This window comes from Schistocerca nitens, chromosome 7, assembly GCF_023898315.1.
Source record: "Schistocerca nitens isolate TAMUIC-IGC-003100 chromosome 7, iqSchNite1.1, whole genome shotgun sequence".
In the NCBI taxonomy this organism is placed as follows: domain Eukaryota; kingdom Metazoa; phylum Arthropoda; class Insecta; order Orthoptera; family Acrididae; genus Schistocerca; species Schistocerca nitens.
The window spans coordinates 154,301,428-154,316,754 of record NC_064620.1 but is presented as its reverse complement, the minus strand read 5'-3'; the positions used below and the strand labels follow the sequence as shown (position 1 = coordinate 154,316,754).

Here is a 15,327-nt window from a genome sequence, read left to right as displayed (position 1 = left end):
TGCCTCGGTCGTATGCAGTCCTGATTGTGGCGCTCACCTGCACGGCGCCAAACACGCATACGACCATCATTGGCACCAAGGCAGAAGCGACTCTCATCGCTGAAGACGACACGTCTCCATTCGTCCCTCCATTCACGCCTGTCGCGACACCACTGGAGGCGGGCTGCACGATGTTGGGGCGTGAGCGGAAGACGGCCTAACGGTGTGCGGGACCGTAGCCCAGCTTCATGGAGACGGTTGCGAATGGTCCTCGCCGATACCCCAGGAGCAACAGTGTCCCTAATTTGCTGGGAAGTGGCGGTGCGGTCCCCTACGGCACTGCGTAGGATCCTACGGTCTTGGCGTGCATCCGTGCGTCGCTGCGGTCCGGTCCCAGGTCGACGGGCACGTGCACCTTCCGCCGACCACTGGCTACAACATCGATGTACTGTGGAGACCTCATGCCCCACGTGTTGAGCAATTCGGCGGTACGTCCACCCGGCCTCCCGCATGCCCACTATACGCCCTCGCTCAAAGTCCGTCAACTGCACATACGGTTCACGTCCACGCTGTCGCGGCATGCTACCAGTGTTAAAGACTGTGATGGAGCTCCGTATGCCACGGCAAACTGGCTGACACTGACGGCGGCGGTGCACAAATGCTGCGCAGCTAGCGCCATTCGACGGCCAACACCGCGGTTCCTGGTGTGTCCGCTGTGCCGTGCGTGTGATCATTGCTTGTACAGCCCTCTCGCAGTGTCCGGAGCAAGTATGGTGGGTCTGACACACCGGTGTCAATGTGTTCTTTTTTCCATTTCCAGGAGTGTAGGTCCTACAGACTTACAAACACTGAAACTATGTCTGCCTTTAATTACCATTTGGCAAAGATGGACTGGGATCCAGCGTATAGTAAATCAGATGTTAATGTTAAATTTAACCTTTTTTAAATGAATTTTCTTCTTATTTGAAATGGCCTTCCAAGGGGGGCGGAAAAAAAAGACAAACTTGGATTACTGAAGGTATTAAAATTTCTTGTAGGACTAAGAGGAAGCTACATGCCTCACTAAGAGTATCAATTTATCCCCTTGAAAGGTCTCATTATAAACTATATTGTAAAATTTTAAAAAAGTGTGGTAAACAAATCCAGGAGCTTGTATATTAAGTCAGAAATTGATAAATCTGTGGCATCTCTGGCGCAGAGCCCTACCTTTGACTCTTATTTTCGTTGGACAGCTTTGTTCCAGATGATTCTCGGTACGCAACTTTTACTTCTGCCATGTTTGTTCATTGTGCCTGTGATTAATAAATGCGTATTCATTACTTAACATGTGTTAATGCCTACCAACCATATATGATAACCACAGTGGTGAGCCCAACACCGCCATCATCTCATCGCAAGTTATACTGTGCTTGTTTTCGTAAGTTAGGAACTTCGTGTGCCAGCCCACATTGTTTCCACCACAATGGATCTACTAGTGTCTTTCGGTGCAAGTGTAATGGGCACTATTAGCTATGCTTGCAACCATGAATGGACAAGTGTACCTACTTCGATGTTGGTTAAAAGTGAACAATTATTTACGCCAGGCCACACTGGTGGCCACCTAACCTTATCTGGAACAACATCGTCACTGCCCAGCATGGCAGCACAACAGCCACAACATGGACAGTGCAAGACCCCTAATGACAATGTGGAAAATCTTCCTGTTAAAGATATTGTGGTTTATCCTTCATCTACGCTGTTACCTGTGTTCTAATTTGTACAGTATCATAGCAGCTTCCACCCCCCCCCCCCCCCAACCGTGATCCATGGCTCCGTAAAGATGTCTCATCACCTATCACCGGTTCACATCTACCCTTGGACCTTCCACGTTGCCGATGTGGATGAACCTTTGATGGGGTTGGATTTTCTACACCATCACGAACTTTCAGCAGACCTGCAGGCTGCTACGCATCTGGCTCTACTGTTCCCTACTCACACGAGTGCAGCACAACTTCGCTCTCCGCCTCCTTGGTTATACTTTCCACATGTGCTTCCCTGGTTGAGTGCATTACTACACGGCTCTTTGGTCTGTCACATGTGCGCCAACGAATCGACAATCACCGCACCCAAAATGATGCCTTACACACCCACATCGCCTCTGCTGAATTGCCAGATGCACGGTGTACCATACATCAACTATCTGCAGCCATGCAGCGAGGCGGTCCATCACACGCCTCTACAGTGTCTTCTCGCCAATCTGTTCCTGTGTTGAGTGTTTCACCACCTGCTGTTTTTCTTCTCACCAATGCTGACAAATCTACAAGTTGCATCTGCATGCTTCGCTCCTGCATCACATCTTCCATCTCCGACTACAGCTGACACCCCGCCTACGCCACCCCTGTTCACCAAAGTCAGTGAACCGACGTTGCCTGCGGATAGCTTCTTGACCCCTATTGCCGACCCTCCTATGCGAGTATCAGCCATCAACAATGGCACTTGTCATAGGATTCGCACCACCGACAGTCCACCTGTATGTTATAAGGCCAGGTGCCTTACTGGTTCTAATGGCTCTAAGCACTATGGGACTTAACATCTGAGGTCATCAGTCCCCTAGACTTAGAACTACTTAAACCTAACTAACCTAAGGACATCACACACATCCATGCCCAAGGCAGGATTCGAACCTGTGACCGGCGTCTTAATGCATCCAAACTTCTGCGCGCCATGGAGATCCTTCAGAATCTGTTTGCTCTGGGTGTCCTCTGCCCCTCCGATAGCAACTGGTCTTCTCCCATTCACTTTGTTCCTAAGATGGACGGCACCTTACGCATGTGCGCGGACTACAGGTCCCGTAACACTCGCACCACTATCAATAGCTATCCCGTTCCTCATATACAGGACATAACCCAATTACTATGTGGTTCTAAATTTTTCTCTGTTTCAGATTGTTCCAAGGCATACCATCAGATCCCTATGCATCCACCAGATATCTCTAAGACAGCCATCATCACACCCTTCGACCTCTTTGAATACTGTTATATGCATTATGGATTGAAAAATGCAGCGCAAACATGGCAGCGGTTCATTTATTCAATTTTGCTCCCTCTGCCATTTGCTTATGTGCTTACTTAGATGATATACCGATCTTTTCCTCCTCCACTGAGGAGCATCAAGTTCACCTCGATGTGGTTCGTTCGACCCTCGCTGCCAACGGTGTGGTGATCAATCATGAGAAATCTCATCTGTGGTCCACATCAGTGATCTTCCTAGGCCATATTGTCTCCACCGATAGCCTCTAACCGACGAGTTCTCATGTCAAAACCATACTTGACCTCCCTCTCCCTAAGGATTATGCTCAGCTCCGGCGTTTCCTGGGTATGGCTAACTTATCGCTGCCATATTCCTTAGGCTGCCTCCGTCAAATGGCCCTCACCAACGCCCTCTCCGGCAAAAACACCACTGAGAAACGGAAGTTGGAGTGGACCAAACCCAAGCTTAACACATTTGGTAACTTTAAAACTGCCCTTGCCAAGGCCATTACACTTGCCCACCCTGATCCTGAGGCCCATGTCTGATCACTACTAACACCATGACTAAGCTGTGGGCACTGTTTTACTACAGCACACCGCGACTCCATCCAACCCTTCCACTTCTTTTCAAAGAAACTGACAAAGAGCCAGCGTAATTGGTCGGCTTTCAACCGTGAGCTCCTTGCAGTGTACGAGGTGATTAAGCATTTCCATAGTGACCTTAAGGGGTGACCTTTCACAATCTATACAGATCACAAGCCACTCGTGGATGCCATTCATAATCCTGCTAAGGACCTTCCGCCTAGGCGTTTCCGCCATATGGACTACATCTGTCAACACTCTTCCAATGCATGCTATATCTGCAGCGCGGAGAACGTTGTTGCGGACTACCTTACCCGCATCCACATGCTAACCGCACCGCTGAATCTGGAGGAGCTCGCCCGACTTCAGACCGAAGACGATGATATACAGTGAATTTCAGACAATGAGTCATCATCACACTCTGTCCAGCCCCATATACTACACGGGTCGATGATATCTGTCCTTTGTGACACTTCTACGGGCACACCCCGCCCCCTGGTCCCTAACCCCCTTTGTCACGGGGTCTTTACTGCCTTGCACGGCTTGGCCCACCCTGGAATGCGAGCCACAACGTGGCTGGTTACAGAGCGCTTCGTCTGGCCTGCCATGAAGCACGACTGCCACACTTGGACCCATGCGTGCGTCTTGTGCCAGCGCACCAAGGTCAGCAAGCATAATCAACCTCCATTGGGCAAGTTTGACATTCCAAAGGGGCGTTTTCGGCATGTCCATAACGATGTTGTTGGACCCCTTCCGAGGATGACAGATACATCATATCGATCATCGACCGCATGACCTGCTGGGTCGAGGCGGTCCCTCTTATTCACATCACGGCTGAGACCATCGCCCGTTCTTTCGTCTCAGCGTGGGTTGCTAGTTTCGGCTGTCCCGTCTCTCACAACCGATGAGGGATGGCAGTTTGAGTTCACCCTCTTTGCACGACTCTGCGAACTCTGTGGCTTTGCCAAATTTCACACCACGGCTTACGAACCGCAGGCGAACGGCCTGGTCAGATGGTGGCACCGCACGCTCAAGGCCACACTTATGTGGCACAGTGGCCTATGGTCTGAGGCCCTCTGGTGGGTTCTGCTGGGTCTTAGCTCGGCCCATATAGAAGACTTGAATGCCTTGGTCGCTGAGATTCTATATGGTGAACCCCTCCTCCTTCCCACCAAGTTCGTTGAGTATTCACCATCAGCTGCTACCGTGGATCTTCCTGCTCTGATTAAATGGGTTTGTACACACATCGCACGTCTCCGCACCCCCGCTTCCACGTCCTCACTCCAACCTGCCTGTGTTTGTCCACAAGGACCTTGCTTTGTTCAACTTTGTGATGCTGCGGGATGACACTGTGCGAACAACCTTGCAGCTGCCTTATTCGGGCCCTTACTGTGTGCTATGTCGCAGTACGAACACGTTCGTCATCCACCTATGCGGATGACCGCAGACTGTGTCTGTTAATTGACTGAAACCGGTGTGGTCACTCACCAACCTGTCTTTGGCCGAAGTCTCCGCCTGCACAGCCACTGGAACCACGGGACCCTTGCACCGCAGATTCCAACGCGCCTACTTCTCGCAGCTGTCAGTGCCTACAACCACCTTGCTGGCACAATAATTATGAATGATTGTGATGTAGCTTTCCTCTGCCGTGAGTGTGTGTGTGCGTGTGCGGGGGAGGCGGGGGTCTCCATGGTGTGGCTTTGTTTTAGATGATTCTCGGTGAACAACTTGTATGTCTGCCATGTTTGTTCGTATATACGTGATAACCACAAATCCAAAAACAAAATAAAAGTAGCCTAGTCTAAAATGTTATGAAGGTGGCAAGAGTAACAAGAATGTTAATACCATACAGATAAGCTGTAATGATGAGGTTATTCATAATCCTGCAACAGTATCAAACATATTCAACAATTACTTCTTAACTGCAGCAGAACATGTATGTGGTAGGGATTCCTTAAATGCTGCTATGTGTTTATTACAAAGAGCTAATCCCAAAACATATGACCCAATTTGTATTGACCCTGTCACTATTACTGAAGTTAAAAATACCATCAAGGTCTTAAAAAATAACAATTCCAGAGGTTTTGACAACATTTCACCTAAAATTCTAAGGCATTGTAGTGACCACATATGCAAAGTCCTGTGTCACATTTTTAATGAGTGTATGCAGAAAGGTGTTGCCAGAGAGATTAACGCTTGCTGTTGTGAAACTATTCTTCAAGAAGGATGACAAAACCAATTTATCCAACTACCGTCCAATATCACTACTAAGCAGTTTCTCAAAAGTATTGGAGAAGCTAATGTGTAAGAGAATTGTAGAACATCTTAACCACAACATACTCAACAGAAACTAGTTTTGTTTTCAAAATGGTAGGTCAACTGAGCAGGCAATTTTTTCTCTCACAAATGAAATTTTAGGGTCAATAGATACTAAAATGTCACCTATTGGAAGGTTCTATGACTTGTCAAAGGTCTTTGACTGTGTAGACCACAACATTCTCTTACAGAAGGCTAATTCTTATGGCTTGAGAGGTAGCATTAGTAGATGGATTGAATCATATCTACAAAACAGATAACAGAAGGTGATAATGGTGCCGATGATGGTTCTATCTCATCTGATTGGGGTACATGAATGTGTGGAGTGCCTTAAGTGTCCATTTTGGGACCTTTGCTTTTTCTTATCTTCATCCATGATCTCCCACTTTGTACAGACACAGAGTGTAAATTTACTCTTTTTGCAGAGGATACCACTATTCTGCTTGAAAGTCAAACCATCAACGACCTAGAAAATAAATATAATGACGTACTTGTTGACATCCTACATTGGTTTAAGTGCAATGGACTAATTCTAAATATTGAAAAAACTCAATTTATGCAATTTCATACATCGCAACAAGAAAATGAAGTATGCCACTTAAACAGTGGTAAACTAAATATACTATGATCTGAATCATCTAAGTTCTTGGGCATTGTAATTGATGGCAAGATGAACAGATCTGTGCACATCCTAGACTTGCATAGAAGGCAACTTATGCTCTGCGTGTAATCAGCCCCGTTGGTGATGTGGACGCTATCAAAGCTGCCTACATTGGTTATTTTCATTCTATCATGTCATATGACATAATATTTTGGGGTAACCAGCCTTTAGCCAAAGAAATATTTACTGCACATAAGAGAGCTGTGAGAATCATGAGCGGTGTTCATCCAAGATATTCTTGCAGAAATCTGATCCGTAAATTACAAATAATAACAGCCACCTCTCAATACATATTTTCTTTGATGATTTTTATTTCTAATAACCAGTCTCTTCTTCAAATTAATAGTGAATGTCATGATCATGATACTACATCAAAAAAAGATTTCATAGGGATCTGAAACATTTAAGTCTTGTACAAAAAGGTGTTCATTATTCTGCCACAAAAATTTTCAACTTGCTTCTTTCAGATATAAAAGTTCATATTAATGTTTTACCTACTTTTAAACATAAATTAAGAGAATACCTAATGGTAATTTCCTTCTACTCTCTTGATGAGTACCTGCAGATAAAGCAATTTTTTTTGTTTTTTATAAATCGTATTGCCATTGGTATTTATATTCTTAAAACTTTGTTTTAATGTGTTTTGCTATAACTCATCTTAACTGTAAGTTGGAGAATGTACTATATTTTCTTTTTCAGTTATTCTTTTATGTTACTTGAACTATACCTTTGATTTGATTTTAACTGTCACGCTTACGCATCATTTTATGGTACATTTTTGTCATTTTATATACATGTATTATATCTGTGTTATGTAATCATGACTTGGTCCACATCCTTGTGATGTATCATAATACGGATTAATGGAATATGGAATAAATAAATAAAATAAACTTGGGCCTAGTTTTTATGAATGATACTGTTAAAATACAACAAATTTTCCCATACAACTGGAGTTTCAAGCAGAACTATTCAATGTAATCCACAAATTTACAGTTTTTACTGGCTATTAAGTCATTAAGATTATTACTATATTTCAGCATATTTTACAACTCATTACGCCGAAAATACAAGGACAGATGTTATCTAAAACTTGTGCACAAACCAGACTGCAGTTGGTTCGTTATTGGTATATTCCATGGTCCATAAAAACAACTTCTGACTATGTGTAAAATTATAACACACTTTGTAAATGAAAAATATGGTAACTTACATAACTGTCTTAACATTAATCTTAAGCTACTCTTTCTATAAAGTAGGAATTGCCCAGCAAATATGATTAAACATTGTGTTTGAAATTAATTTTATTTTCTGTTAGATTCTTGGCATTGTGGGGTTAGAGGGGGAAAAAAAAATATCCGGTCAAACGAGCCACTGCACACTTTCCTCAATGCAAGGTCGAGGTACCCAGTTGGAATACTAGCCATGGAAGAAAGTTTCATTCAGTTGGCCTATATGATTTAATGGGAATTGTCAAACTCTGTGCCAATGTCTTGTGTTAAATCTAAAACACCTCTGCTGTTTTTCAGTTAATGGGAACATTTAGTACTTATGGCAGAGCTCTAACTCAGTGAGGCCACTGCTTCTATAATAACGTTGTAGGCATTATTTCATCCTCGACTATTGACTCACGAAAACTTACAGCACTAAACAAAGCACTCATCACAAGTACTCACTTGAAATACACACCACCTGACACTTCACAGCAGGTAAGTGGGCATATGACCAACCACAACTGAACAATACAATGAAGGGTCCATTAACTATCCCCAAAGCACATAACAAGTATAGTTGAAATGGTTACAAAAAACAACGGAAAGGAAATGTTTCATGAACCATGGCCATACAAACCGGAAGGCTCATTAGCAACTAAGGCATTCGTTCATGAAAGCCTTCATTGTATGGGTCACCTATACTGCCTTACTGCAATTCACCAAGTGAGATGGCGCAGTGGTTAGACACTGGACTCATATTTGGGAGGATGACGGTTCAATCCCGCGTCCGGCCATCCTGATTTAGGTTTTCCGTGATTTCCCTAAATCGCTCCAGGCAAATGCCGAGATGGTTCTTTTCAAAGGACACGGCCGACTTCCTTCCCCGTCCTTCCCTAATCTGATGACCTCGCTGTCTGGTCTCCTTCCCCAAAACAACCAACCAACCTTACTGCAATTCAATTCAATTCAATTTATTAGCATCCTTGTAGTACATCAACAAAATGACATAGGACTTAGAAAGAAAGAAAGCTAGTGATTCTCACATGAAAGATTATTTCCATTCTTACATTAACACTGTTTCACACTTTCATAGAAACAGCAAGTATTTAAATGTGAGCAACTATACATATTTATTTGTTGTTGTTGTGGTCTTCAGTCCTGAGACTGGTTTGATGTAGATCTCCATGCTACTCTATCCTGTGCAAGCTTCTTCATCTCCCAGTACCTACTGCAACCTACATCCTTCTGAATCTGCTTAGTGTATTCATCTCTTGGTCTCCCTCTACGATTTTTACCCTCCACGCTGCCCTCCAATGCTCAAGTTGTGATCCCTTGATGCCTCAAAACATGTCCTACCAACCGATCCCTTCTTTTAGTCAAGTTGTGCCACAAACTTCTCTTCTCCCCAATCCTATTCAATACCTCCTCATTAGTTACGTGATCTACCCACCTTATCTTCAGCATTCTTCTGTAGCACCACATTTCGAAAGCTTCTATTCTCTTCTTGTCCAAACTAGTTATCGTCCATGTCTCACTTCCATACATGGCTACACTCCATACAAATACTTTCAGAAACGACTTCCTGACACCTAAATCTATACTCGATGTTAACAAATTTCTCTTCTTGAGAAACGCTTTCCTTGCCATTGCCAGTCTACATTTTATATCCTCTCTACTTCGACCATCATCGGTTATTTTACTCCCTAAATAGCAAAACTCCTTTACTACTTTAAGTGTCTCATTTCCTAATCTAATTCCCTCAGCATCACCCGACTTAATTTGACTACATTCCATTATCCTCGTTTTGCTTTTGTTGATGTTCATCTTATATCCTCCTTTCAAGACATTGTCCATTCCGTTCAACTGCTCTTCCAAGTCCTTTGCTGTCTCTGACAGAATTACAATGTCATCGGCGAACCTCAAAGTTTTTACTTCTTCTCCATGAATTTTAATACCTACTCCGAACTTTTCTTTTGTTTCCTTTACTGCTTGCTCAATATACAGATTGAATAACATCGGGGAGAGGCTACAACCCTGTCTCACTCCTTTCCCAACCACCGCTTCCCTTTCATGCCCCTCGACTCTTATAACTGCCATCTGGTTTCTGTACAAATTGTAAATAGCCTTTCGCTCCCTGTATTTTACCCCTGCCACCTTCAGAATTTGAAAGAGAGTATTCCATTCAACATTGTCAAAAGCTTTCTCTAAGTCTACAAATGCTAGAAACGTAGGTTTGCCTTTTCTTAATCTTTCTTCCAAGATAAGTCGTAAGGTCAGTATTGCCTCACGTGTTCCAACATTTCTACGGAATCCAAACTGATCTTCCCCGAGGTCGGCTTCTACCAGTTTTTCCATTCGTCTGTAAAGAATTCGCGTTAGCAGTTTGCAGCTGTGACTTATTAAACTGATAGTTCGGTAATTTTCACATCTGTCAACACCTGCTTTCTTTGGGATTGGAACTATTATATTCTTCTTGAAGTCTGAGGGTATTTCACCTGTCTCATACATCGTGCTCACTAGATGGTAGAGTTTTGTCATGACTGGCTCTCCCGAGGCCATCAGTAGTTCTAGTGGAATGTTGTCTACTCCCGGGGCCTTGTTTCGACTCAGGTCTTTCAGTGCTCTGTCAAACTCTTCACGCAGTATCTTATCTCCCATTTCGTCTTCATCTACATCCTCTTCCATTTCCATAATATTGTCCTCGAGTACATCTCCCTTGTATAAACCCTCTATATACTCCATCCACCTTTCTGCCTTCCCTTCTTTGCTTAGAACTGGGTTTCCATCTGAGCTCTTGATATTCATACAAGTCGTTCTCTTCTCTCCAAAGGTCTCTTTATTTTTCCTGTAGGCAGTATCTATCTTACCCCTAGTGAGACAAGCCTCTACATCCTTACATTTGTCCTCTAGCCATCCCTGCTTAGCCATTTTGCACTTCCTGTCGATTTCATTTTTGAGACGTTTGTATTCCTTTTTGCCTGCTTCATTTACTGCATTTTTATATTTTCTCCTTTCATCAATTAAATTCAATATTTCTTCTGTTACCCAAGGATTTCTATTAGCCCTCGTCTTTTTACCTACTTGATCGTCTGCTGCCTTCACCACTTCATCCCTCAGAGCTACCCATTTTTCTTCTACTGTATTTCTTTCCCCCATTCCTGTCAATTGTCCCCTTATGCTCTCCCTGAAACTCTCTACAACCTCTGGTTCTTTCAGTTTATCCAGGTCCCATCTCCTTAAATTCCCACCTTTTTGCAGTTTCTTCAGTTTCAATCTGCAGTTCATAACCAATAGATTGTGGTCAGAATCCACATCTGCCCCAGGAAATGTCTTACAATTTAAAACCTGGTTCCTAAATCTCTGTCTTACCATTATATAATCTATCTGAAACCTGTCAGTATCTCCTGGCTTCTTCCATGTATACAGCCTCCTTTCATGATTCTTGAACCAAGTGTTAGCTATGATTAAGTTATGCTCTGTGCAAAATTCTACAAGGCGGCTTCCTCTTTCATTCCTTCCCCCCAATCCATATTCACCTACTATGTTTCCTTCTCTCCCTTTTCCTACTGACGAATTCCAGTCACCCATGACTATCAAATTTTCGTCTCCCTTCACTACCTGAATAATTTCTTTTATCTCGTCATACATTTCATCTATTTCTTCATCATCTGCAGAGCTAGTTGGCATATAAACTTGTACTACTGTAGTAGGCATGGGCTTTGTGTCTATCTTGGCCACAATAATGCGTTCACTATGCTGTTTGTAGTAGCTAACCCGCACTCCTATTTTTTTATTCATTATTAAACCTACTCCTGCATTACCCCTATTTGATTTTGTATTTATAACCCTGTAATCACCTGACCAAAAGTCTTGTTCCTCCTGCCACCGAACTTCACTAATTCCCACTATATCTAACTTTAACCTATCCATTTCCCTTTTCAAATTTTCTAACCTACCTGCCCGATTAAGTGATCTGACATTCCACGCTCCGATCCGTAGAACGCCAGTTTTCTTTCTCCTGATAACGACGTCCTCTTGAGTAGTCCCCGCCCGGAGATCCGAATGGGGGACTATTTTACCTCCGGAATATTTTACCCAAGAGGACGCCATCATCATTTAATCATACAGTAGAGCTGCATGTCCTCGGGAAAAATTACGGCTGTAGTTTCCCCTTGCTTTCAGCCGTTCGCAGTACCAGCACAGCAAGGCCGTTTTGGTTAATGTTACAAGGCCAGATCAGTCAATCATCCAGACTGTTGCCCCTGCAACTACTGAAAAGGCTGCTGCCCCTCTTCAGGAACCACATGTTTCTCTGGCCTCTCAACAGATACCCCTCCGTTGTGGTTGCACCTACGGTACGGCCATCTGTATCGCTGAGGCACGCAAGCCTCCCCACCAACGGCAAGGTCCATGGTTCATGGGGGGACATATTTATTATGTCATGGAAATATTAACTGCACTTTTATTGTCAATGATTCATAAACTCTTCAATACTGTAAAAACTATTGCTCAATAACATGTTTTTTAATCTCTTTTAAATATGTGCAGTTTTGGTATTATTTTTAGTTCTTTGGGGAGAGCACTGTGGAGGATTTTGGGTTGGTATAGTACACTTTCGTGATACATAGCTGTTTTATGAATTTCTCTGTGGAAATCATTCCTATTCCTTGTTTTGTAGTTGTGAAATTCTCTGTTTAATGTAAAAAATTCCTCGTGTTCTTTTAAGAAACATATGCTTTCATAAATGTATCAGGATGGTAGTGTCATGATTTTTAATTCTTTGAAAGCATGCCTACAGGAGTCTCTATATCCTATACCTTTTATTATTCTGACTGCCTTCTTTTGTAGTCTAAATGAATGCTTTGTTAGACTGTTGTTCCCCTAAAACTGTACACCATATCTTAATAAACTGTGCATGAATGAGAAATAAACACACAACACTGTTTTAATATTACATGAGCTTTTAAGCATTCTAAATATATAACATGTTTGACTTAATTTTTTGTTCAATAATATTGTGTGCTCTCCCCATCTTAAGTGTTCATCAATTCATACTCCCAAGAATTTAGTGTATGATGGTTGTTCAATCTTACACTTACCCATTTCTACTGTAAGGTTAGTTTTTATTTTATTTGTAATATGGCTGAAGTTGATCCACGTTGTTTTTTTGGCATTCACAATGAGTCAGTTTTCATTAAACCAGCTGTCTGCTTCGTCTGTTGCTAATGTGACTTTTTCCTGTAAGTCAGCTTCACTATTTGCTTCAACAAACAAACTTGTATTGTCAGCAAACAGTACTGCCTCTGCTTCAGATAGTTGGCTTGGTAGGTCATTGATAAATATTAAAAAACAGTAATGGCCCTAATACAGATCCCTGGGGTACTCCGTTCAAAACTCTCTCTCGAATCTTGATGAATATGTCCTATCTGCATGGCTTATCTCCACCTTCTGATACCTGACCGACAGATATGATTCAAACCATTTGTGAGCAACTCCACGTATCCCATAGGCATATAACTTCCTAAGCAGTAACTTATGGTCGGAGACATCAAAGGCCTTTGATAAGTCTAAAAACAATCCACAATTTAATTCCTTTCTATTTATGGAATTTCGAACAAGTTGCAAAAAATTGAAGATAGCTGTTTCAGTTGATTTATTATTACGGAAACCTTTTTGCGCATTAACCAATATTCTATTCTTAATAAGAAATTTGTATAGTCTATGATACATTATCCTTTCTATTATTTTTGAGAAACCTGACAACACTGATAAAGGCCTAAAGTTACTATCATCATATTTACCACCGTACTTGTAAAGTGGCTTTATAGTTGACATTTTAAGTTTTGATGGAAACACCCCTGTCATATAAGATTCGTTTATAATTTCAGTGAGGTGTGAGGCTATGTTTCTTGCACTTTGCTTAATGACTTTGTCAGGAATCCCTTCACACCCACATGGCATTTTATTTTTTAACTTATTTATAGCATTTAGTACCTCTGATTCAGTTACTGGATAAAGGAATATTGTTATGTCATTCATGGGGATTTTTACCTTGCTATTGGAATTGCATTTAGTTTTAATTAAATTTAGGCTATATTTGTGATATGTTTGTTAAATATGTTGGCAATCTGAAGTGGGTCCTTAACAGTTTTACCCCCACTTTTAATGACAAAGCTGCTATCTTTTCTTTTGTGTCTACCTATATTTTCTTTTATTACCTTCCAAGTTGACTTCATTTTGTTGTTACCTTTCTCAACATATGAATCATTATCAAGCTTCTTAGCTGCAATTATTACTTTCTTGTACAGGCTTCTATAACATTTCACATGTGCTTTCAGTGCTACATTCTTCCTGGCTGATTTATTTAACTTTCTGAGAGTGTCTGATGACTTTCTAATCCCCTGTGTAACCCATGTTTTGGTTTTATGTTTAGTTTTGACTCTTTTTATAGGAAAGGCAACATCGAAGCAGTGTTTGTAGCTTTCAAGGAATGAGTGAAACTTTGTGTTGACATCACCACTTGATTCACTACACCAGTTGTTATTTTCCAGAATGTAATTAAAAATTCTTATGCTGTCATCTTTTATAAATCTCCTTTCTCTGTAATTGTTATTGATAACAGGGTCCTTGTAAAATGTGACATTTAAACTCAATTTGATACCCTTGTGATTCGAGAAACCAGTGTCAATTACTTTAGTGTTATATTCACACTTGTCCTTGTTTATAAATACATGCACAGACATAGTTTAAAATAACTTATGGAACGCATAAACTACACGGGATTTACTGATGTCAATCACTTTCTTCAGATACATACAAACTGGATATCAAACCACGAAATGGTGGCTTACCATGGTCCATGATTATTTGTTCTCCAAGCACCACCTGCTTGTTTTCCTTTATTATGCTGTTTTATTCTTCTGTTAGGATCCACTGTGTAGCCAATATATGTCCTTCCTTTATATTTCGGGTTCATGCAGTATAACAGGTAAACTCCATAAAACTGTTCTACGACATCATCACAACTCATATTTCGCGGCAATACCTTAGTGAAACACTGTAAACAAGTGCAAAGACGTTATTTATCTGAATGCCTTCGATTATAGTATCAGTGGTCGACCTGAATATCTTCGAAGAACGACATCATTCCAAAAAATCGTGTTTTATTCAGCGTGGCACGGCAAAACTCAGATAAATCAAGAAGTTTGCACTGTGTGTTCCCTAAAAATCGGACGGAGAGAGTGTACAACAATTGCTCATGCGTCTATCATAAATGTTCTTGGGAAAGACTTCGACACACTTTTCGCTTCTTGAATAATGACTACTGGAAAGATATAAATGCGAAATTTTGGTTCTTTAAATAGAGAGTTTAGTCTGTGGCGATATTACTAATCCACTTCGCCAGCGGACACATAGCTGGCTATACAAAAGTAACTTTGCCGCAGTTAGCATGGTTACAGTTGTTTACTTTTGTTTCTGTTTTATCTTTTTCGTTACATAACTTGGCAATTATATTATTTATTGGATTAATATGATATACGAGTTCCCATAACTTCATTCATAATAC

At 41.8% G+C, this 15,327-nt stretch overlaps 1 protein-coding gene across 1 annotated transcript in view; it reads right to left on the bottom strand.

Moving 5' to 3' along the window:
- LOC126194951 (structure-specific endonuclease subunit slx1) overlaps positions 1-14,819 on the bottom strand; it is a 33,994-nt gene extending 19,175 nt beyond the window's left edge. Inside the window, exon 1 of the mRNA XM_049933337.1 lies at positions 14,612-14,819. Within this exon, the coding sequence (XP_049789294.1) occupies positions 14,612-14,790 (179 nt within the window). The 5' untranslated portion in view covers positions 14,791-14,819. The remainder of the gene's footprint in view (positions 1-14,611) is intronic.
- Between the last annotated feature and the right edge of the window lie 508 nt (positions 14,820-15,327).